The 23,615-nt window shown below is 37.1% G+C and overlaps 1 protein-coding gene across 4 annotated transcripts in view; it reads right to left on the bottom strand.

Annotated features, from left to right (window-relative positions):
• EVI5 (ecotropic viral integration site 5) overlaps window positions 1-23,615 on the bottom strand; it is an 85,410-nt gene that overhangs the window by 13,881 nt on the left and 47,914 nt on the right. For all 4 annotated transcript variants that reach the window (XM_082312484.1, XM_082312483.1, XM_082312481.1 and 1 more), the window contains 2 exons: window positions 21,760-21,855; window positions 9,258-9,353 (listed from right to left, as the gene is read on the bottom strand). In XM_082312484.1, the coding sequence (XP_082168610.1) occupies window positions 9,258-9,353; window positions 21,760-21,855 (192 nt within the window). The remainder of the gene's footprint in view (window positions 1-9,257; window positions 9,354-21,759; window positions 21,856-23,615) is intronic.

Below are 23,615 nucleotides of genomic sequence, written 5' to 3' on the forward strand. Positions count from 1 at the left end.
AAGAACTTTAATTGTGGGGAGGGAAAAAATCTGATGCTCTCTTGTCCAACTGTGCTTGCAAGATACAGTAAAAGAAAAGCACATGATTTATTGTGCTATAAACTTCCACCACAAGTTGAAATGCTTACTTTGTAAATCTGAGGGCTAACATATTTCCTTTCAGGGACAACATTTCTTATCAAGTAAGAAAACATTTAGAGCATGCCACATATTTTGAAAGCATTTGTCTACTAAAACAAACTATTAGAAGGTGTTAATGTGATTCTAGTCAATATTGAGAAACAAGCGCTTTGCAAGAGTTAATACAGTACTTTTAACAAACGTTACAGTTTTAGTGAGAACTATGAAGTGAGAACAGTGTAAAAACTGACTGAAATAAATCCCACAAACATTAGCTGGTTTTATGAAAGCAAGCAAGTAAAATGACAATTGCCAAGAGAGAAATATACATCTGCCTGTACTACATGGAAAGCAAATAATACACTCTTTCCCAAAGAAAGGGGGAAAAAATAAGTTGGCAAGAGACTGAGTGGAAGAGCATTATATCTAATTATAAATTTTACAGGAAGAGTACTAAGCCTTTTTGGACTTGCTGTTCTTGCCTTAGTTCTGATAAAAGAAATTTATCCTATTTCTGTTTCCAAGATACCTAAATGCTGATAAATCTGATCATCTCTTATTTGCCTATATGATCTGATCCACTGCTAGCCACCACCCTATAAATATGTCTTCAGAGGATAACTTAAAAAAATTCTAGTAGGTTGAACTTAAACTAGAATTCGCTTTCCCCAGTTAATCCTCCTATCTCCATCATGCAAAGCCATGCACAACTCATAGCTTTAAAAGTTACTTAAAGATGTGCCCACACTGCAGTCATGACTGCAACACAGCATAGGCACATCCAAACCAAGTGGCTGGACAGCAGCAGTCCAAGTATGGCAGGATGAAGCTCAGAATTATTTACCCTGCTTCTGAATGTAGTCTAGTGGTGCTTCAGATAAGAGAACGTTTGATTTGGTAAGCATTGAATTTGACTCAAAAGAATCCTAGTAACAAATTTAACAGAGGAAAGGAATAATGCTTCCTGCTCGTGTCCCGCCATCAAGCCCAGATGCTATTATTGAGAGAAATAGGAGCTAGGAATGCTGCTAGAAGTGGCCAGCCCATCTTGTGATACTCCAGTGGGCCACAAGCAGCAGCATCATTTTGTGCTCATCGATGGCTGATGCAGGAGTCATTTAGCTGCTTGTGAAAATATTCCCTCATCTCCTCAGGGGACAACCTGGACTAAACTGTGCTGGGGACCAGAACCACTCACTGTACCATACTGTTTTAAGATTATTAACTAGTATTAAAAAAAACAAGGAGGAAATAATTTGGCAGCTTTTAAACACAGCTTACTGACCATACAAGTTTATGGTATTTAAGACCAAAGGAACTGTTAATGTGGTTTAAACTTTCTTCCTGTGTACTATAGTGCACTGAATTTTATTTAGGTGTTGTATTATGTGGCCTATATAGGTGGGGTTTTTTTAATCCTTCACACTGATGTCTACGGTTTACTTTCCCTTCTCCATTTTAGTTTCAGCAGTGAAAGCCTAGAAAGCTAACTCAAGTTGCAATATGTATCCTTAATTCAGCCATATTACCAACTACTCCTTTGGTCATAACTTATGCATTATTTATCCTCAAAGTAATTACTTAAGTGTCTTGAATTTTATTTACACAAGCAAAATCTTTTAAAAGCATAGTATTCAATCTCCAACTTTTATATCTCTCTTCATTAAGCCAATCTTAATGATTGCTCTCACCAGGAGCAAGATCAGACCATGAGATAACACCTATATCAGAATCTTACTGACTGCATTAGGTTCTTAAAACATAATATCAGATCCATTCCTAGATAAGCTATATGTATGTGGGAATGGAAGAGTAGTAAACTAGTGGTCACTACTACTTTGAATAGCCATCGAGTTTTCAGATACTGAAAATGGGAAATACTTAAAAAAAAATCCCCCCTTTTCTGCATTGTCAATATGCAAGAATTTAATCACCAGAATTTCACTTAAAGTTATTATAGCCTTTCAAAAGCCTCAAAGAATTCTTTCAGCAGAATAATAATACTCCAGTCATCTGTCATCTTGTTCTTTTCCATCAGCCATGCTGAAATATTATTGATATGTGCAGTTTGCAGAGGGTTTTCTAACTGTTGGAACACTGTTCCAACAGTTAACATCAGGATTTTGTTTTTCATTCAAATACCAAACACACACGCATAAGATTTGCACATTAGCAATCTCATCCTTGCTTCCTCTCAAAATATTTCAAATAATTATTTGTTAAGAGTATATCTCATTACAGAGGAACAGCTAGGAGAAAACTAGCTCCATATTCTGTCTCTGACATTGGTCAATAGCAGATGCCTGGAAAAGAATGTAACACTAGGCAAATATGTAGTGGTACTTTCCCAGAATGTTGTTCTCAAACTCCACCAAGTAGCCCATTTTTCAATTATACATGTGACATCTGTACATCTCCAGGGATGCCCCGCCCCCGACCTTAGGCAGTTATTTTTTCCACTCTGTATTAACATGGATTTTAGTATGAGGAACGATTTTGGATCTAAAGGAATTTAATATTTTAGATGTGCAAAAATCATATCCTCTAGTGTCTTCTTCAACAGACCTCCATTTTCATTTGAAGATTCTAATTCTTGCACTGGAAGAGAAGTGAACAAATGCTCTCTACCCATCATCTTCATCCCACTTACAGTTTGAATATTTTATATCCCCCCCATTCAAAATTCCTTGGATAAAAAAAAAAAAACAACCCAACCATTTCCATTTACTAATGTTATCTAGATACCAAAAGTAGGTGAGTAGGAATTAGTTGATCCTCTTCCTTAGGGTCACAAGTTGCACTGGCTGCTGAAGGTGCCTAGACAACAGCTAGAACAGTATGAGAAGCAAAAGCAAGGGCACAAAGACACAAGTCAGTTTATTTCAAAACTTGCTATTTTGCTTCAGTTATCTTGCCTGGTAACTTTGTGTTTATTACGCTTTTAGTATTAGTTCAGTCAAGTCCTAATTCAGTCAGAATTTGTATCCCCTGGGAATGAGAGACATAGCAAAGAAACATCCCAGTATCTTTTGAAAGCTCTACTCAAATTTAAGACAAAAATTGCAGATAATTCCCAGAAACCACCTTCTCTCCTCCACAAGTCTCCTTGACTCTATTAATGTCTGAAACTTTTTATCTGGAAATAATTTTTTTTTACATAAGAATATAGATCAAGAGCAAAAGGTGCCAGGATTATAAAGAATATTTTGTATGTAAAAAATGCCAAATAATTTGTCAAAAAAAAAAAAAAAAAAGCATCACTAAGCTCTGAGTATTCTTCAACTGCTTCCGAGCTAAAAACAAGTACTGAATCCCTCAAGTATAGGAAAACGTTGTTAAAATGGATTTTAAAGAGCTATCTTCATCATCCATATTCCTGCTTTCTAAGGAAAAAATGCATGCTAAGTGAAGGAAGCACTAAGTTTCTGTATGTTGTTGCTCCCCTTCATAAAGCTGTCCCCTAATGCAGATGGCCAATACACAGTAGAATCATAGCCTTATGGAATAATGCTCCACAAGCCCAAATTGTAGAGGCTACTTGCTTTTGCAGCCTTGAATACATACTAGGCAGAATTTAGCTTTTAATATGAAAACTTTCATAAGATTAAAACAAACCTATGTTTGATATACTGTAGTAATATAATAATATAATAATAAGAAACTGAAATTTAACAGCAAAACAAACTCCTTAAAGCATTCCAAGAGACACAAAAATCAGCTAGCAGTATGACAAAGACAAACTTTACAAAGTTTCACTTGAAATACAATTTAAACTTAAGCACTTCAGTCCTAAATCACAAAGTCTGTAAGACTGGAAACCACTTGCTTTTGTCTCCAAAGGTGTCTTGTGGTCTGCCAGTGTAGTTTGTGGGTAAGCATGTCAATTCTAATCTTTTGTACCACTCCTGTAATCTAGGTAACACATACAAGCCTTGCAACATCCAACAGGAAGCAGAGACAGCTGCTGTGTAATATATATAAAGTGACTGCATGTACAGAGGGGCAGTGCATGAAATGCAGAACTTCAGCAGTTTATAAATCATTTAATTCCATTCAGTTTGAATTAAAAGTAAAGAGTGGCAAACTACAAAGAACCTCCTCCTTTTCTCCCCAGTACGTGATTTATGTTGAAATGCATAACAACTAGTTCAAGATTTCTCTTAGTCAGTTTTTCTTAAGCCTTCAACTTTACTTAAGGGAAACTTGTAACAGTCCAAACTTCCTATGTATTCTTTTCCACATACAGTAACTGCTTTACTTCAGTACTACCTACTGAAGTGGGATACTCTCTTGAAGGGTAAAAGTGTTTCACAAAAGTTGCTTTCACTTAATGTTTCAGTGTCTAATCAAAGGCAACTTCTATGAAGTACTAGCACTCCTTGTGCAGCCTGAGAGTATGTAACCCACTGTACAAGTCTTGCAGCGCCTGTATACTCATGCCATTTATGTTACATCATTTAAAGCACCTTAACTGTAAGGTCAAGTGGCAGAGTACAGTGCTCACCAGCCCTTACTGCTCTTGTGCCAAAGACAGGGCAACCAAGCTTGTGTACTTACTGACAAGAGTAACAAAATTGCTTCATAGAAGCTGCAACCTGTCAGGGCTGCACAATGGAAAAGCATTTTAGGTTAAAATCCTACTCAGCTAAAAGTCATCAAGAATGCTGTAGAGGTAGCTTTAAGAATGGAAGGAAAACAGAGGAAGAAAGAAAACGCTAGGTGGAAAGATTTCAATTTATGAAAAGAACAAATGGCAATGGGACGCTAATTTCTGAAAAGGCAAGCAGAGTGTCTAAGTCTAGTGCATACTAAAAGCTCTGAAAGAAATTTAGTCATGACTTCCTGTTTGAATCTGTGACAATCCTCAAAATTTCAGGTTTTCACGCTAGTTTCAGCCTTCAACCATAAAACAAGTCAGCCAATAAGGAGGAAAGGAAGTGCAGCACTAATCTGACACTACACAACTTTTCACAGGATTAGCTATTGGCTAACTAGAAATACTGCACTCCCCGAGTGTCCTTTCATTATGCACAGCTGTTTTTCAAATGTTGATAGGTTGTGTAAAAGATTAAAGGATAGCTGTCAGTAACTTTCTAGGGAATTAACATAAAAATGACTAACATGTATTTCCTAAAGTTAAAATGGCAAGTTGATAATTGATTTATGTGTATGTGAACTGTGAGTGAAGTTATGGCTGCACTGAGGAATTTAAGTATGAGTTCAGCATTTTATATAGTAAAGTATGTTAAATATTTTGATTCTAACCCATATTTGGTTACTCAAGTTAGTGCAAAGAGCTGCACGTGACTAGATCTGAGACGTGTGCATAGAGCAGAAGTCTACAACACAAGTATTGTTACATGTTCTCAAAGCTCCAGCTTTTGTCTGTTTGCTCTCCTGAAATGTTCATCAAATACAAGTTTAAGACTTAGTGTGAAATAGTCAAACTACAATTCAGCTTACCATACTACAGAAATCCACTGGTTAGGTATAAGAGGAATCAGGCAGATACCTTGTTAGAACAAACCAAAAATCCAATACAGTAATTCCATTTATAGTTATTTTACTTTATTTGAAAGGTAAGAAAAAAGGCATCATCTTTTTCTATGTAATTTACCTTGTACATTTAATAGCAATGTGCCTAACTGGTTCAGTTTTGGATGCCATACTACCAATTTCAAGTATGTGCAATTTTACTCAGTAACAGGAACACAACAACTTGAATTTACTATGAATAAGTCCTCTTATAATATGATTCGAAGACTGACTGTAGCATTACTATTCCCAGATGAGTAATAAAAGCAGATGAAATTTATCCTTTAGGCTGCAAGCTGCACCATATTTAAGACACATGCAAAATTTTGAGCTCAGAAAAGGAAGACCAATGTTAATCAATGGACTCAGATTACAACAAAGGGCAATCAACTGGAAATTTTTAAAAATATAAACAAAACTTTTAAAAAATTAAATTAATAATCTGAAATTATATGCAGGGTTCTGATATGTAGCTGATTGAGGTTACCATACTGAAACGGGTGAGAGAAATAGCTGAAACCTGAGGGTCAAACTTTCTTCCACTACAAAGTCAAGAGGTGTTACCGCAGCAGCCTGTTGCACCCTGTGCCATACTACACCACCCCACCCCCCTTTTGGTGGAGAGGATTCAGCTTTAGACCTTGGGCAGTAATAGTGACCCTCTTTTTGCTGTTCTCTGGTGTTCTAGGTTTGCCCTGTCCCTGGCTACTAGCCTGGCTTGCAAACACTGATGGAACAATAAACCTTTCACTGGAACTCTGTGATTAGGGTGGATCGTGCTATTGCCACATCTTGGTACCATTGCCATCTGATGGATCATATCACAGGATAGAATTAAAGTATCTAGCTCCTCCAGGTTCCACTGATACAGGAACACATGCATTCAGATTGCTGGCCAAAGACATGAAATAAGTGTTTATCAGAAAGCCCAAATATGGACTTAGTTTGCAGTTACTTATATTCAATATAGGATCTGTTCATTATTTTGTTCCATCCTTCAGATGGAGAACTTACAATTCTTCTGATGTAAACGTCTGTAAAAATGCAGTACTGGAGAGGAAAAACAATGTTCAATAAGCAGAATCAGCGTTGACGGCCATCCCAAGACATTTAATCTTGTTTCACGCACCCCCCCCCCCCCCCACCTTAAACTATAACTTTTACATTAATTTATGTCCAATTTAAAGTTCCGCAATTACAATATATTAGATGGTAACCATGCAGTGACCAAGAACTCTGTTCCTTTACCGTGCCTTTTACAAGTTAACCAGTTAGGAGGTTGTGGTCAGCATGTCACATACACCATCACCCTATCTTCAGGAAGATGAATTTGCAAATTTGTACCGTTACTTTTAGCTTCTGCAGAGGCAGAATCAAAAAGCAGCTAGCCAAAAAGCAAAGAGCATGGTCATTAACAGATTAACACATGAAGACACTTCAGTGCAGATGTAAAAGAGTTGGCTTATTTAATTGGTATTGACTAAATTATACTAATCCTAACATTTAGCAGTTGAGGGCAAACATTTTTGCCTCTTCCTATTGCCACTTTATTCAGATTTTGCTGTTTCAGGAAACACTGCAAGCGAAGTTCTTTACTTAGCAGCTACGTTAATCCAAGACAATTATTTATTGGCACCAACTTACCTACATACATTTCAGACTTAACCTTACATTATCTCAAAATCAGCCCAATGGGTTATGCTCAAAATAAAGGATTGTGCGTTAAGTATTACTTTCCCTCCCAAATTTTTATTTAAAAACCATACAAAAAGATATGTAACAGTAAGGGAAAAAAAAAAAAACTCAGTAGCAAACAAGGACTTCCAGGCTTTAAGAAATTCTGTGAAAGGAAGCATTCAGAAATACTGCCAAGATAGAACTTGTCTACTACATACAGAATTTCTTCCTACTGTTTCTGTCTATCAAAAAATGACATACTTTGTTCCTCTAGTGTTTACCTAGTTTGGAAATTAAAGATTAAGCCACAACAAAGCACACATCTGGATGAGGACTGCCCTTCTACATGGGATTACTCAAACTCTGCTATTATTGAAATTCATATTCTCCCTAGCTGATGTTTTCTTTCAATCAAATTGAAATGCTAATCAAGATTTGTCTAGACTTAGCTGTTTAGGAATCACTGGTATTACTCAAAATTATCATTGTTCTGTGAGCTGACAAACGTCATCTTCATTCCAACCTGTTCACATAAACTTGTACACATTAAACACGTACAAAATTACATGCCCTCATGACAATTGAGTTGCTCAGCCAGATACATGACAAATGCTTGTATAGAGAAAATTATGCAACAGCTTTCCAACAGTAATTCTGTTTTTCCTCCAAAGCAGTGGTTTCTTACCTTTTAAACTTACACTGACCAGAAGAAAAAGTCAGTACAGTGCCTTATTTATTCATAATGCAAAATATGCAAAATATCTGGCTTTCTGGGAATTCTACAAGCAACTTATTTTCTCATAAGGAACAAAGCAAGCTAGTTATAGTCCTTTAATGGAAAAAGCCATGTTATTGATTTTAAAATTTGTTTCTAAGTGAGCGTAATGATTGGTAAAGGTGCTGGACTGATGGCCCTAGAGACTATCCTCAATCTATAGCATAGACAGCATTCTAAGATGCTACACTATGTTATAACTCTCAAGGGATCAGTCCTAAGAGGTTGAATCCACCAAGATTGTTATGAAAACACTACCTACACTTAAAGAAAGGATGCGTTTATTTAACAAAAGCAAAAAGGCAACAAACAATTAGGATGTCTGGCTCTATGATACTACAGTTTTAAGCAACACCATCAGAGCTGTGTATTAGAAGGCATATGGAAACAGAAGCAGACTACAAATGCAAAGATGACTGGGCATTTTGCACACAGTGTAGTATTAGGTAAAGACATTTCTTCACAATGCAGGATGAACTGAAATGAGCCAGTGAGCACAGTAGTTACATAAGCCATTTTGGTTTCAGGACCTTCTGATTTTTTTAACTAACAGAAAGTTACTACAACTATTAGACCAAGGAAGTTTGAAGACAGAAATTTCATAGGTTGAAGGTTTTGGCAGTTTAAAACTTAAAAATCTGTTAACTGATATTAAGCAAGCATCCTTTTTCTTTTTAAGCAATCTCAGTATACTACCATGTAAAGTTCATCCTCATGACAGCAAGGACGAAAAAAATCTACACACTCCATTTGCACAAATGCAGCTTAGTTTCTAACTAAATTAGCCTTAAAAGTTGTAGCTAATAAAGACATAAAGGGGCTTATATTTTCATGCACATAGCTCCAAATGCAGTAAATGCAACAGGGTGAAATGTGATCAACTCATGAAATTAAGGAAAAGCACAAAACAGAACATAAATGCTGATCTCATTCAATGTCAAATCATTTAACTAAGCAATTTTTCGTTCTCTTACATACCAGGATAAGGGCAAGATTCATGTATGAGAGTTAGTTTTATTACATTCATTTAAAATCACGTATGTTGGCAAAATCAGGTACTGAAGCTGCAATAACTATTAGACAAGCAAAACAAATGAAAGATAGGACAAAAGGTGCAACTGATCAGAGACAATAGTATTTTACCACTTACCTCATGATGCAGCTCAGCTATCTGATCTTTCAGTTCTCTGATGTACTGGTTGGAATCAGATTTATTAAGCTGCCCTTGAATTTTTCCTTCTTCTTTCTGTTTTGATTAAAAAGAGAATCTTATTAAAATTATTCACAGATATACTATATTAAAAATCTTATTTTACCTGTCCACATGTTTTTGTCATGAACAGAAACTATTCACAGACACCATCCAGCACTTTTCATCTGGCTGGAGTTACAGCAGGTATCTAGGTGTGTCAGTAGCTCAGACCAAGCTGACCCTCTCAATACCAGCCATAGTACAGGCAGGATTCCATGGAGAAGCATGAAGAATTAACAAAGCTTCACAGGTGTAGTTCACATCCAATGTACACGAGGTTGCATATGCAATTTAGGAAAGCACCCCTACAGAACACTATCAATATACGGAACATATCTTAGCGTACATTACTTTCACTAACAAAGTTTTCATTTAGTAACAAGGAATTTCCCTTTGTCTCCAAGCGGCAAGTAAACAAAACATGCTCTTTCCTTTCATTGTAGGACATGCACTGGGAAACACTAGATATGACAAGCATTTTTCTCCCCTAAATAAAAGTTGTAGCACACAAAATATTGTGGTATTTATCATATAGGAGTTCCAGAGAGCATAAGTGAAGAGAAGTATGTCCCCTAGCACCAATACTGTGAGAGGTATAGAGAAAAATCAGCAAGTAAAAAAAAAACCCAGAGATGAAGAGGAATGTGAGATTTCCCTCATTTGTCAACCAAATGCAGCTCCTAAGTTTCAAGATGCTCAAGAAGGTGTCATCTGCACTTGTATGCCTGCAACACTGACTTTCAGCTTGTCTCTAAAGGGAATCCTAATGTGACTGAACCAAACTTGGCAGATCTGAGATAAATAACCACCCTTGATGGAGAAGGCAGCCCACATCTTCAGTTTGCTACTAGCAAGTCAAGAGCAGCATTGGGTGTTTGGTTTTTTTTTTTTTCCATCTGAGTAATTTCTGAAGCAGCCACCAGCTTTAGAGGACAGAAGCACCTTGATTTTATATAAATCTTTACCTTGACTGTAAGTCACATACAACCAATATATTACAGAAATACAAATATAATGGGAATATCTGTTTTTTCTACCTGTAGCTCATTTTGCTGAAGTTTGAATTATACTTGAAGAAAGCAAACAATTAATTTCAACAACAGGCAAGTTCAAAGTCATTTGCAAACAGAATTTAAATACCTTTTATTGTCAAATGTTCTTCAAAATACAGGACAAAAAGCTTTAATGTAGAGGTTCTCTTAAAACATCCCTCTGAAATATCAACTCCAAGACAGAACACGTACCAGGACATTAGGGGGAGGGACAACATACCCCCTTCCAAACCCTTCTGTTGCATGAAGAAAACAACCTTGCCAACACTGTCAGTATTGGCAACCTCAAAGCAATTTCTCTAATTTCACACTTTGTTTTTCTTGCAGCAAGGCATGCATTACAATATTACTCGTAAAATAACTTTGTCATATTCACTATTCATTCACAGAATCTGCAACATGGAGGCACAAGATCCTTTAATGCATAATTCCATATTGAACCTAGTTTCCAGGGCAACCTATGGCTCAAATTCACAAAAAAAAAATTATTAATATTAACAACATTACTAATTTTTCCTGTCCTAAATAGGTTAAAAACACACCCACAAACCCATCATCTCCCTTTACAAGGATGACTATTGGTATTGGAGAAACCGAAACAGAAGCAACATAGCTGCAGACCAAAAATAATGCTGTTTACATCTGTGTATAGAGAAAGTTTCATTGCTGTCAGAAACTAAGATTCCAGACAATGAGAATGACCTGATCTCTTGTGGTAGCAGGAATATATGGGAGAAATGCTTGTCTAAGTCCTTTCCCTGTTTGAAACCCTGACTTTTCCATTTAAGCCTCTTGTTCTATGGACTCCAAATTACTATGTAACCATACACGATAGGATCAAAAGGCAAGAGTAAAGCAAGCTTTTACCATCAATAGAAGATAGGTGCCCCAGCCCTTTTAAAATGGAAGTGTAATAAATAGCTGAGCTTACATTCAAACTGGATGCACAAGAGGACATGAAACTGGCATTCCCAAGTCAAGTCAGTATAAAGTAACAGCAGAAGCGCTAACATTTACTAGCTTAAGTTTGGCACTGCACAAGTAGCTGGAAGCTATTAGTGTATACCACAGAGCATACCATATTGGGAGTTAAAACACTTTCATTGTATTTATGTTTATTGTTACTTTTTATTCCATAAATAACACTGTAAAGTTAATGCAGATATCACAGAATAATTTGACATGTAAATTTGCTCATGGAAGAACTGACTCTAGCTTCAATAAAGTGGAGCTGAATATAGGGCATAAGTCTGGCTTGCAAGATCATCATTATTAGTGAAGGGCAAATAAGTTTCAGGTTTCCTTTCAGAACTCACAGATTTTTATAGAGCTGACAATTCACAAAAATGCATTTAGCACAAAAAAGGAACCCTGCAATGTCATTTTCTACAAACATACTTTTCAAAGAAAAGTCATGCTGTAACTTCCTCTTGCAACATTCAAAACACTAGAGGTCAGAAGCTGATCCTTTTAACTGGCTGCAACAGAAATCAGATATTTCTAGCTAACTAAATAAGCTCATTCTATAAGCTACAAAGTCTGTTCACAGTGGGTAAATTGGAAGGATGACATAGGAGAAATTTTAGGACGAGGTCTTCTTCATAGCTGCTGTTCATCTCGCTGAGCAACAGCAAAGATACATTCTACTTTTTTTTATATAAGCTAAGTTGATCATGCCATTAATTTAGTTAGCTAATTTACTTATTGAAAAAGACACTCATGCAGGTGCAGTAGCAAACCATTGGAAAACATGCAGGGGTAAGACACTATAGCATTAAAATATTTTTAATTCTTACCAAATCATCTCACTTAGAGAATAAATAATAAGTAGACAGCTGAAAGTTTATATACTTCAAATGAAAAAAAATTTCATAAAAAGTAGTTTTATTTGTCAGATTATGATCTTTAAGTTACCCAGCATATTTTAAAACTGTGAGAAGAGATTGATATTTCTCATTGATGCATATATTTATTTTCATACAAAATATTACTATGATCTACAAAATTATTTCACTTTCCAGTCACATTTCATATTTGCATTAAGTTCAGATTACTTTCTAGCAATTTCCAGCTTCTGATGAGCATTTGTTAATCAAAGGCAAATTTTAATGTGAGCAACTTAAATTTGGTCGTAATATTCTTTAACACTAGTTTTTCATTAGGGCAGCCTGACAGAAGTCAAGAAGAAATATTGTTGGCAGGAAAAACTTCAACATGGCAATTCCTTTTAACATGACAGAAAGCAATATTAACAGCTTTCCCTACTATCCCTTGGTATCTGTCAAAGGCAGAATACTTTCTCCCAAAAATTCTGTAGCTCTAGATTTGCTTCTCAACCTACCCTAGATTATACGACACCTTATCTATTACTTCCTGATTATCAGAAAAACCTATTTCTTACTGTTTCTATCAAGTGATCTTAGTATCATCCCAGAGTCTCTTTTAAGGAGTATTGTCAGCATGTGCGCATCTTGAGATAGTGAAAACCTCCACCACTGCAAAACAAACCCTATATTCTGCCACCATGCAGGTTAGACTCCCACTTGTACATCACAATTCTAGATGACATTAGATTAGTGCCAAAGCACAGCTATATGCCATGGTGATTGGTGAAAGCCCCAGAGACAGCAAGTACACTCATGCTCCAAACATTTATCAACACACATGGAAACTGCACAAAGGATTTTATGTTCGTTTCATTTAGTAGCCTAATTAAGAAAGCTCGAGCAGGTTCAGCTTGGATTTTTCAGTTTCAAATATAACACCGTATTACACAGATATAATTTCTAACTCTTCACACTGATCTAGTCATGAGGCAACTGAGATTAATATCAGATTAATACCATCTGTTCTTAGTTCAGAATCTGCATTAAACTTGGCAGAGAAATAGAGGGACAAATTAGCAAGGTTCCAAGTGACATGAAAGCAGGACAGAAACTGAAAAGTGAAGATACAACAGGTACTGAATGGAACTGAAACAAAGGTAAGGACCTTAGACAATAACACTGATGGATTCTTGCAGATTTCATCTTCAGCCGACTATCTGCAGGATGTGGCTGTTGCATTTATTTAGTTAGTTGATGTACTGCAGGGCAACTGAAGATAATAATCTTCCAGGAATAACTACTAGCCCTCTATCATTCATTTGCTTCTCTGGAGATGCACGTTTTCCATTCTTCCTGTTCTACTGCTGCCATCCTTCATTTTGCTTCCAGGTATCATAACCCTCTACAGAACGGATTAATTCATTTCTCCTCCTAAGGGTCCAACAGTATATGTTGAAAAGGTTTCTAGGCTCAGGCAGGAAGAAATCAGTCTTGAATGGATTAAGTCTTGTCTGGCCTCAGTCACCTCAGCCTAAGAACCAGCTATGGCAGATGGAAGCTCAACTACTAAGATCAAAGGGTAACTTGAGTTGGTGAACAGAGGGTTACTTGCCCAAAGGACAGAAGCCTGCACTCTTCCTGATCCAACCCCAGTAGCCAGGGAGGTTGGAGCCCACATTCAGGACATTCTTGATATCCTTCTTTCTTGTCAATCCTAATATTATCATTGCTAGCTTCTTGCTTCAAGTGTTGAGCCATGCAGATGTGCTGGAAAATACATGCTTTTAGAATGGACTGATTAGGCAAGTCTTTCACAGCTAAAACAGATTGATCTCAACTCTCTTAAATGTAAAGGTGCTCAAGAGCAAAAGAACATAAAACCGGTCTTCTGTAAAATGACCAAGGAAAAAAGGGAGCTGACTGCCCTGCTCAAGGCCCTTCTGTATTCTGAATCCAGCTTTAACTTTCAATTTTTTTTAAATACCCAAAAACTAAGGGTTTCTGTTTCCATTAAATTACATTTTCATGTGCTCTGGCTGCGAACTGGTCCAGCAACCTCAGAATAGAATAGAATAGATTATTTCAGTTAGAAGGGACCTACAATGATCATCTAGTCCAACTGCCTGACCAATTCAGGGCTGACCAAGTTAAAGCGTGTTATTAAGGGCATTGTCCAAAAGCCCGTTAAACACCGAGAGGCTTGGGGCATCAACCGCCTCTCTAGGAGGCCTGTTCCAGTGTTTGACCACCCCCTCAGTAAAGAGATGCTTCCTAATGCCCAGTCTAAACCTCCCCTGGTGCAGCTTCAAAACATTCCCACGCGTCCTGTCACTGGATACCAGGGAGAAGAGTTCAGCACCTCCACGTCCCCTCCTCAGGAAGCTGTAGAGAGCAATGAGGTCACCCCTCAGCCTCCTTTCCTCCAAACTAGACAAGCCCAAAGTCCTGAACTGCTCCTCACAGGACATGCCTTCCAGCCCTTTCACCAGCTTTGTTGCCCTCCTCTGGACACATCCAAGGACCTTCACACCCTTCTTAAATTGTGGGGCCCAGAACTGCACACAGTATTCAAGGTGAGGCCACGCCACAAGTTACTAGACAGCCCCACTGACATAAGAAAAATTAAATTGCTTTCATGTTGCTTGAGTTAATTTAATTGAATGCTTCCTATTGTAGCATTTACTTCAGTAGGAACCTGGCATTTCACTCTGCATTACTTTTATACTGTGCTTGAATAGTTTTGTACTACCGTGCTTGAGCAGTTTTGTACTTCTGAAGAAAACACTCAGATCAACTGTACTGGTTCAAAAGTGAATGTTAAGACTCCACTTACAATTTAAAAGTCTTTAAAGTATGAACATCATACCTTTTAAAAGGAAATAGCATAAGCAATTAGTAATCTCTCTCTTCATGGGTTTTTTTAAAAATCTAAGATTATACACATAGGATGTGGGTTGTTGGTTTTTTTTTTTTTTGAGGGGGAGCACTGTTACAGAAAATCTGTGGTATTTGGGGAGGTCACGACACAAAGAAGAATAGCTGGTCGCTAGGCAAATAATAGCCATTTTAAGTTTAAAATGAATATACAGTGAAAAAGCCAGATAACGTATCAATAAGCAAAGTGTGAGTATTATCAGAATAGCAAAATAATGAAAGCTAGCCAATTCTGGAATCTAGGAATTTTGTTTAAAAAAAATCCCACAGTCATATGTGAGTGAATCTCTACATCCATTTCCCTGGGGTACTGCTTCTGCATATTGGCGCCACTGCAGTGCCTAGGCTCTCTTCCCAGAAGGGTTTTTAGGAAAGTAATGCCAGTTGGTGTTACATTATAATTAACGATCCATCATCTCGATTTCACTGCTTTTGAAAATTAATAACTCCTCCCAGTCTTATCGTCTCTTCCAACAGGCCAGCTCCACCAGCACTAACAGGGTTAGAAAACTCCATATCAGGGAAACAAACACCCTACTGGCCAGGTATCACTTCTCCTCAAGGAAAAGGTACTTCTAACAGCATAAGCAGCCAATACGCAATCCAACCTCCTGCCTCAGGGGTTGTGTATAGAGAGGGAGTAGCACGGGCAGCGGAGCAGGAAGTGAGCCCTACAGATCAAAAAAAGCAGTTGCTAAAACAGAGCTCACTTAGGCCCCTTCAGTTTTGGAAGCTCTCCTCTCTCATTCTGCTCTGAAGTACTAAAGTTACTGTACTTGCCTGCATACAAAGAGCTACATTGAGAGCTCCTGGGAAGAAAAATCTGTTCCCCAAAAATTTGCTTCTTAGAAGAAAAATTCTGCCCACCAAAAAGCATCAGTTGAGATTCATGTTTGTAGTATCATACTTAAATCCACCTTTGTCTGGCTTTCTAAGAGAAAAACAGCTTTTCTGTACCTTCAAAAGAAGCAGCAGCTAGTCTCAAGAAACACGCCTACTGAGAACTACTGAGCATGTGGAGACCTTCCAGACTCAGTCAGCATAGGACCAGGATGCACAGCTGGCAACACAAGAGCGCAAGGACAGACTGCTTCAAAGACTGCTGATCTTAAATACCTGAAACCATTACTGTATAGTACCCCCCAAAAATCAAGTATAGTAGTCATGATAAAACAAAGTTTAAATAACAAATAAATCAATCAATCACTGGAAACTACCTGGAACACACTGGAGGCCTTAAGCCTGCTTTTGCTGCTCGACCAAGAAAGGTCTAAGTAGACAATACAGAAGATCCATGTAATCAAATTTCAGTTGCAAGTGGTTCATCCCAAGAGGAGCACAAGCAAAAGTTTTCTAAAACACTCTTGATGATCACATCAGAGTAGGAAAGGAAATACAGGTCAACAAGAAAATAGGCCATTTTAAATAATAAGAAAGTATCTAGGGTTGTCTTCACTTTAATAACTGTGAACTTAAAACCACAGAAAACCAAAACCAAAGTTTTTATAGGCAGCCAAAATCCAGGCACACCAGATGGTTGCTGTTCCTCAGATAACAGTGTATCATCTTTACTAAAAATGTCTAGAGGGTAGGACATTTCCCCAACACCCTTAGTTTGATCTCTTCTGACTTAGAAATATTTACTTGGTAACAATCTGTCTCAGCCTTTTTTCAAGGGAGGCTTTTAAATTCTTACTCTGTGGCAAAAGACACTGCATTAAAAATGTAAATGAAGTTTATTCAGAAGGGTAAATGTGGTAACTAGTGTCCTTTCAGTGACTTTACAGTGACTCATTCTAGACTTTCAAAAAACACATCACTAACATCACACACCACTATTGATAAGAGTAAAAAAAGTTTCCTGTAATTTGAAAAGATGGAAACAATTTCTTTACTGAACAGTCAGTACTTGGAAAAGTTATTAAACAGAGGTCATAGAAAGGCTTTATTCTAACGAAATAGTGCTAAAAGTTTAAACTGTGGGGGAGAAAACTAGCACAATCATGGATTTCCTTTACAGTTGTTCTCAAAGCAGCTTTGACATGGTTAGATAGGGTAAATGTGACAAAATTCTCTGAATCTGCCAGGAAACACATCAGGAGGAAGTGATGTTATACCCTGTCCAGATCAACCTAACAAAGAGAGAATGAATTCTTATAGATAGTTTTTGCTTTAAGATTACTCAGGCCTAAAACCAGTTTTCTATATTACAAGTGTGCTCTGTACCTCCCCAACCCAAACCAGCTATGGATAATTTTAAAAGGATGCTACAAGTCACCGGCCTGAATAGAAATAGAGGGAGAGGGATTAAGCTGCAGAGCAGAGACACCAGCGGACCCAGTTCTGCTTCCTCAGTCTGTCTACACTTTCACTGGCCTAGGGCTCCTTACTCTAGCCAGCTGTTTGACTCTAGCTTGCAACTGATTTAACCTTGCCTGAATTTCTCTAAAGCCTCTTTTTCTCTCATTTAGTCTGTCCTTCCTTCAACTGTTGCAGGGAAAGCTTTTTTTTTTTAAAGAAAAAAAAAAACAACCCACAACATCAAGGGACCAACAGGATTGCCCATGTGCGACCAGAAGGAACACTTGCTATTAGGCCAGAAGGTAGTGAAGCTTGGTAGACTTTTCTTGGCAGCTTTAGGAAAGCACACACAAGCTAAAAGCAGTAGGGGTTTAAAGGCTTATATTAAGAAGTTAAAAGCATTTGCTTGTTGCAGTTTGCAGCTATCAGACCAGTTCAGCTGAAAACAAGAAAGACTAATTCCCTGAGGAAACAAACCTGACATTTTGCTGATTGACTATAGACATAAAGGGAGACAATATCCATTCCTTAGTCCTGGCTCTCTATATCTTACAAAAGGACGGGACAAAAGGGGTCAGAGAGTGCATGTAGTTGGGCCCAAACAAGTCATTTGGTTATAGGATGTGAACCTCTAACCTTTGTGAGAAAGTAGAACATATCATGTTGAAGAGAACAGCTTCTCCCCAGTGTGGAGGTACAAAAAATAGCAGCCTAGCCATCCAAAATCCATCCTTTATTTGTTAATAATTTGCTCAAATGTCCTGCTCAAAACCCAGAAGCCTGCTAAATACTTCCAAGTCATGTTTGCTTCCCAAAGGTTTTATAAGCTGAACTGGCAAGTGAGAGAAAAATAAGGAGAGGATAAAGGAGAGGATAGAGGAGAAAAGAAAGGCTGACAAAGTAAACCTTTGTTTATACATAACTTCAGGGTTTTTCTTTGTCACTTCTGGGGCTTGGGTATACGCAACGTAAGTTAAACTTCACTTACACTTCAGTTTTTTGTTATTTTTGCTAAGGAACAACTCATACATTTCTTTTGTTTAAGAATATCCATCATGTATTGGACTATGCTTTGCACTTCAGTATGCTTACACAAAAGTTTAAAAGCTTAGCATCGGGAACCGAATGCCTGACCAGGATAAGATGACAAAAATATATAAAAAATAACTTTCTAACATCATAATAAACTGACACCTTGCTGCAGAATTACATCTACTATTAAATGATAGAGTTCTATCTCCTCTCTCTCTATCATTATTACCAACCAAAACTAAGAGTGACCCAGAAACTGTGATTTAAATCTAGCATTTGTATGTGTAACGTCAGATCCGTTCTTATGTGGGAGTAGTGATACTCTGCGTTACAGATTTAACACTAGTGTCTTGCACTTACACCTACATGAACATTTAAAAGAAAACTGCACAATTTAGGTTAAGCATTGCTATGGACCATGTGGACCTGGCACTGAATCCCTAGAGCTTCTTAGAAAAGCACCATCCCCCTCAAAAAAAAGGAAGGTTATGTGGTAAGTTAACTTCCTCCCTTCATCTTTATCAGCTTTGAAACAATATAACAAGCAGACCTATTTGCGATGCTCCATGTTAAAAGCGCAATTACTTTGAGACTGACACCTACGCTCTAAGACTGGCTAAATGTATTTATGGTATTAAATATTGCATTTCAAGTCATAAAGGCAAGTCCGGATTAAAAGGCCCTCTGCTCCCCACATCAGGTCACAGCAATTTCAGTGACAAGCTGAATGGAAGAGAACGGGAGGCAGCTCTTTCTCCAATGAGGAACAAGTTATCTAGATTTTCAATTTCCTTAAAAAGCAGCTTTTGTTTAAGCTCTGTTATCAGTTGCATGTTTTATAGTTTACAAGCTTCGGGACTTAAGGCTTTCCAACTCCATTATTACTTTTTTTTGGTGCAGGTGTTTCGGAGGCCTTTGAGCATGAGTACCCAAAAAGGAAGTTTTGATCATAAGTTTCATATTTGCTGGCAAAATAAACTGGTCAAAAATATCTATCTGCTTACAGAATCTTACAAAAAAACACCTGTCACAGCCCAATAAAAGCATTTCAAGTCACAACTAGGGTGTCAAAAATAAGTAAATTGACATTAGAGGAACTTATTTCTACTAAATCACTGTTATTTTAAATGTCTTTATACAGTTAACACTCAAAACCTGTATTTCACAACTGAAGAAGTTGTATTTCAGGCTAGTGTAAGTTTGAGATCAACAGTTCACCAAAAGCCTAACAGGGCAAACTCATTAAATTAGGAACATGAACCCCAGCCGCAGAATGACTTCATACGCCAGACCGTACACAAAGAAAGCATTCTCATTTGTGCAGAAAATCAAGAATCTTAGTAAGAGACTACAGATCAAGAAATCATGAACAGGTGATCATCTAAGAACACCAAAGAGACTGGAACCTGAAATGCACTTTAAGAAACAAAAACCAAGGCCACCTAGAATATGAGAAAAACGGAAAAGCATAACTAAAGATTGCATCATGCAAAGTAGTAATTGTGAAAAGGAAGGAGATATGATGTGGATAAACAACCGATCATGAGACAGTGCAATATCATGACAAAACAGGGACGGTGTAATCTTTGGCTATATTAGCCAGAGTCATGAAATAGATTACATTCCTGCACTTAACTTCTTTACCTGTCTCATGACAGGTTATTATAAAAATCCGCATGCAATTCTGGCACCCATAGCTTAAGCAGAAATATGAAAAGGGAATAGTAGAGCGCTATAAAGTGACTGAGCACTGATGATTTGATCAGTCAAACAACAGAAGACCAAGTCAGATGTATTTACATTAAAAAATGAACACAATTCTAATTGCGCAACAGAAAAAACTATCAGAAAAAACAACTGGTCATTATGGGATCCACCATTTCTTCACTTCATAAAAACAAGACTAGAATACTTTTTGGGAGACCTGTATCAGTCAAACAATGGAAGCAGGATGGCATTTAAAGTCTGTGCTAAAGTGAAAATAATGCAAAATGAGTACTGGCTCCTCACCTACAAAATCGCATTGTTTGAGGTAACCTTTAAACTTTTTTTTTTTTAGTAAAATGCTAACACACAAGTAGAAGATTGACCTAAACTCAGCTATTCTCTTGTTATCTTACTAGATGATAAATGATTCATATGCAGTGCTTACTGTAGTTATCTAAGTATTTCTAATGTACTGATCACAGCATTATCTAAGCATTACGTGATTAAAAGAAATGATTGCTTTATCTTTTAATAAATTTAGTGCCTGCTGCACTACAGGAAAAATATTCAAAGTGAAAATTCTTTATGCAAGCTCCATTAAATTTGTTTGTGCATTCTATATATGAAAAGATGAAAAAGATGCAAGTAGTTGAGAATCATAGGGAAAAGGCGGCTTGGACACAATACAGTAAAATCATCACCTTGAAGGAAAGATCTCAGAGGAAAGAAAGACACTATCAATACCAGTTTTTTTTAAAAAAAAAAAAAAAAAAAAGGTAAACTAGAGAGTAACTAGCTTGTAACTTAGGAATAATAACCAAGAAAACCTTTGCAGACAGACACAGCAAAATTCAGACAGGACAACAGCATATGAGTACAGGAAGGACAGACTACAGTTAAGACATCATGATTTTTCAAAGCCAACAAAATATAAAGAACAGTCATTTATGGTTCTCTCATCAAGAAAGCAGTGAGTTCACAGGACAGTGAAAGCTCCAAGAGGAACTGAAAGCATAAGGAACAACACAGAGGCCAAAGAATGCATCTTCAGATCCTACAGTGACATGGTACCAGTAAACAGCATTTCTGGTTTCAAGATTTACATAAAGGGAGTAAGGGTTTAACAACAAATCCTCCAATACTGGCCGCAGCAGGAGAGCAAGCACAGAAAAGAATGGTCGCTGGAATAAAATGTGTGCATTTTTTTTGGACAGAGGATGCTTTCAATCTCATCTATTAATTGGTAAAAATTACCAATTACAAGACAAAAAACAAATACAGAAGTCAGGGTTTAAGAGAGTGTTGCCTGTAGCCTGGTGCTTGTACAGAAGCAATTATTCACAGCTAAGAAGTATGCCCATAAGATAGATTTAAGGCCTTTGCTTATAAAGGAGGCATGTTCAGCAATGTAGCATTGTCCCACTCTGCAAAGCAGTGCCTTGTATTCACAATAGGTTAATAAGAAAAGAAAGCGGAGGAAGAAAAAAGACCACAAAGTACAAAAAGTAATCAGTATCAAGTTACACATTTAATGCCATCACTTGTTACCTGGATTTCTAATTCGGCAATATGCTGTTGAAGTTCAGCCACAGCTGCAATGCGGTCTGCCTCACGGAGCCGTACTGCCATCACTTCTTCTTTACTCTGAAAAACGTAATAGATTGAAGCTAACAAATATTATCGGTTTCAGTTGATTAAAGACTGTGCGCTACTTTTACCCAAAATCATGTAAGTAAAGAAAACTTAATACACCGCTGTGTGAAATATCATACCTATTGATAAGGCATATTCTAAAGAACCTAAATTTAATTTTAACCCATAGAATTATGTAAACATCTAATATCAATTCTAAACTATAATAATCTAAAAAAATATCTGTGTAGTTTTGAAAACATGCTGTTATCAATTTCCAGGTCCAGAAAACAGCTGTTTTGTGTTCAGAAATGTTATATTGTAAATTAAGAAAAAGTATTAACATAACAACAAAAAACCAGCTCATACTTCAACTTTTGACTTTTTATATCTATAAAGAAACAGCAAAGCTATACAGGAGTTACTTACTTCATCATTCTTTTTGTCTAAAAAATAAATTAAAAAAAAAACCGAACACAATAGCACAGATATTCTCAACCTCATTTAAGTCCAGCTATCTTAGTCACAGTATACAACAAAGATTTGCAAGATAGTTTAGAATAAAATTCTAATGCCTGTAACCTACAATCAGACTCCTGGTGTAAGTTTAACCTGTAAGTTTCCCTATGAGTGACAGGCAATTTGAGTTTGGACAAGAGAGAAGGAAATTCCCTTATTTCTGTTTTATGAGGCAAGTGCTCAAGACTTCAGAGCACGAAACAATTAATATTATATTGTCAGCAGCTTGGTACAACCACAGAGAGAAAACAGTGATAGATATTGAGTGAGCAATACTTTCAGCTGGAGTGCAAATAATTCTGGGGAAGGGACAGGCTAGGCTCAGGTACACCTACACTTTTATGGCAGACTGGTGTAACCCTACAAACTATAGTTACTGTAAGTCAGTTCCAGTATTTCAGTTATTTTAATGTGTGCTTCAAACGGACAGTCCTTAACCACCCTCATTAGACAGTTTGGTTGAGACCGAATTGAACATGCCAAAGCTTATCTATAGTAGCTACTTGAAAACACGCTGTTTGTTTGAAAAAAGATCCCTGTAATGAAGGTACATCTTCTACAGTACCCAATTAACAGCATTTGTAATCAGTGGAGTCCATTTCAGAGAAATCCACCATGTGCTAGACAGAGTTCAGCCATTATTGCTAAATTCTGCTGCATAATTGCTCGAATGAAGCCAAACCCACAAGTCCACAGGATTGCATGTACTTAACTGAAAGCTAAAGGACAGACTGGCTTGGTTTGACTTTGGTATCTGAGATGAGTCAATAGTGTTGCTCTAGATGGCACTGATGCTTTATCTCCGAAACAGAGCATGTTCTTAATAACTACCACAAAAGTTGATATGGTAGGAAAGACAAGACTGGGGCGGGGTCACAAATACTATGTTGTAATTTCTTTAGCAAAACTGATTAGAAAGATCAGTGTTGTGTTTCAAGAAACAATTTGAAATTAAGTCCTTGCTGTAAATGCAGTAGTCAGATAAAGAGGGGAAAACAGCACACACCAGTGACAGAAAACAGTTGCTGTATAGGTGGTATGAGATGCAACTTGCTACAAAAATTTTAATTTCTGCTTATATATTTTAAGCTATCCTTTAAAGAAAAATACAAGCTCCAGAAATAACGTACCAGTTCGTTCTCCATAGAAAAAACAATTGGGGAGTTGAAAATACAAACATGTCTCTCTTTGATACACCACTTCTGGCAGAAATACAGCTACCTAGCCAAACTGTAGTGACAGAAATAAAACTA

This window comes from Platalea leucorodia, assembly GCF_965183815.1.
Source record: "Platalea leucorodia genome assembly, chromosome: 5".
Lineage (NCBI taxonomy): Eukaryota > Metazoa > Chordata > Aves > Pelecaniformes > Threskiornithidae > Platalea > Platalea leucorodia.